The sequence below is a fragment of the Sprattus sprattus genome (genome assembly GCF_963457725.1).
Source record: "Sprattus sprattus genome assembly, chromosome: 14".
NCBI classification, from domain to species: Eukaryota; Metazoa; Chordata; class Actinopteri; order Clupeiformes; family Clupeidae; genus Sprattus; species Sprattus sprattus.
The window spans coordinates 546,255-548,754 of NC_137912.1; the positions used below are offsets into that span (position 1 = coordinate 546,255).

Genomic DNA, 2,500 nt, shown 5'->3' on the forward strand with positions numbered 1-2,500 from the left:
GTAACACAGGTCAGAAAGGTGTGGAAGATGAGCGATGAGGACAGGGACTGTGTTTAGTGCCATACATAACAGGACTTTGACCCTGCATTGTGTGTGTGTGTGTGTGTGTGTGTGTGTGTGTGTGTGTGTGTGTGTGGCCGGCTAGAGTGTTCCTCCACCCTGACATGAGGCCATGGTTGGGTAAATATCACTGAAGGGGTTTCTCAGTGTGTGTTAGAGTGTGTGAAGGTTAGAGAGTTACTGTGGTGTGTGTGTGTGTGTGTGCGTGATGAATTGTGTGTGTGTGAGTGTGTGTGTGTGTGTGTGTGTGAGTGTGTGTGTGTGTGTGTCGGTGTGTTTATGATTGCAAGTGTGTAATGGTGCAAAGTGTGTTTGAGTGTGTATAAACTGTGTGTGTGTGTGTGTGTATGGTGTGTTATAAACTGTGTGTGTGTGGATTGAAGTCGAAGGGGTTGTGTATGGTGTGTTATAAACTGTGTGTGTGTGTGTGTGTGTATGGTGTGTTATAAACTGTGTGTGTGTGTGTGTGTGTATGGTGTGTTATAAACTGTGTATGTGTGTGTGTGTGTATGGTGTGTTATAAACTGTGTGTGTGTGTGTGTATATGGTGTGTTATAAACTGTGTGTGTGTGTGTGGATTGAAGTCAGAGGGGTTGTGTATGGTGTGTTATAAACTCTCTCTGTGTGTGTGTGTGTGTGTGTGTGTGTGTGTGTGTGTGTGTGTGCAGGGTCATGTCCCATGGCTGCACTCGTCCAATCCCGGTCTGGAGCGCGTGAGCGCCATCGTGTGGGAGAACGGCAGCGAGTGCAAGAAGGCCGACATGAGCGTGCTGGAGATCAGTGGCATGATCATGAACAGGGTGAGATATACACACACACACACACACACACACACACACACACACACACACACACACACACACACACACACACACACACACACACACACACACACACACACACACACACACACACACATGAGCGTGCTGGAGATCAGTGGCATGATCATGAACAGGGTGAGATATATACACACACACACACACACACACACACACACACACACACACACACAAGAGCGTGCTGGAGATCAGTGGCATGATCATGAACAGGGTGAGATATACACACACACACACACACACACACACACACACACACACACGAGCGTGCTGGAGATCAGTGGCATGATCATGAACAGGGTGAGATATACACACACACACACACACACACACGAGCGTGCTGGAGATCAGTGGCATGATCATGAACAGGGTGAGACACACACACACACACACACACACACACACACACACACACGAGCGTGCTGGAGATCAGTGGCATGATCATGAACAGGGTGAGACACACACACACACACACACATACACACACACACACACACACACACATGAGCGTGCTGGAGATCAGTGGCATGATCATGAACAGGGTGAGATACACACACACACACACACCCACACCCTTCACATACACACACACACACACACTACGCACACACACACACCCTTCACACACACACACACACACACACCCTTCACATACACACACACACACACATCCCACACACACACACACACACTACACACACCCTTCACATACACACACACACTCACACACACCCTTCACATACACACACACACACACACACTACACACACACACTCACACACACCCTTCACATACACACACACTACACACACACACACCCTTCACATACACGCAGACACACATTCTTCACACACACACACACACACACACACCCTTCACATACACACACACACACACACCCTTCACACACACACACACACACACCCTTCACATACACCCTTCACATACACACACACACACACACACACATCCCACACACACACACTACACACACACACCCTTCACATACACACACACACTACACACACACACTCACACACACCCTTCACATACACACACACACACACACTACACACACTACACTACACACACACACACCCTTCACATACACGCAGACACACATTCTTCACATACACACACACACACACACACATTACACACTCACTTACCTGAGTAACACCCCCCCCCCCCCCCCCCCCCAGGTGAACCTGCACCCCCCCGGGTTTGGCTACCAGATGTTTGGTAACGTGGTGTCAGTAGCTCTGGGTCTGACTCCGTTTGCTTACCGCCTGTGCCAGCGCGGCGAGCTGGAGACGTTGACCAGTCTCTCACCGGGCGAGGTGGTCTGTGCCGCGTTCGGCTCCAGCGACCCCATCGTGGTTACCATGGTGACGGTCAGCCTGGTGGTGCGGATCAGCCTCACCTGCCTCTTCTTCTTCCTCCTCAGCGTGGCCGAGCGCACCTACAAGCAGGTGAGGGGGCTGTGTGTGTGTGTGTGTGTGTGTGTGTTAATTCGTTGTCTGCTGCTCTGTTTTAAGAGGCTGTGTGTGTGTGTGTGTAAGCGCTAGGGCTGGGCGATATGACGATATATATCGTGAGGACGA

General features: G+C 50.4%; 1 protein-coding gene across 2 annotated transcripts in view; it reads left to right on the forward strand.

Annotated features, from left to right (window-relative positions):
• The window catches only part of LOC308375020 (protein PHTF2), a 41,387-nt gene that overhangs the window by 32,039 nt on the left and 6,848 nt on the right, over nucleotides 1-2,500 (forward strand). For both annotated transcript variants that reach the window (XM_080851043.1, XM_080851044.1), the window contains 2 exons: nucleotides 729-860; nucleotides 2,099-2,368. In XM_080851043.1, coding sequence (XP_080707169.1) covers nucleotides 729-860; nucleotides 2,099-2,368 — 402 coding nt within the window. The remainder of the gene's footprint in view (nucleotides 1-728; nucleotides 861-2,098; nucleotides 2,369-2,500) is intronic.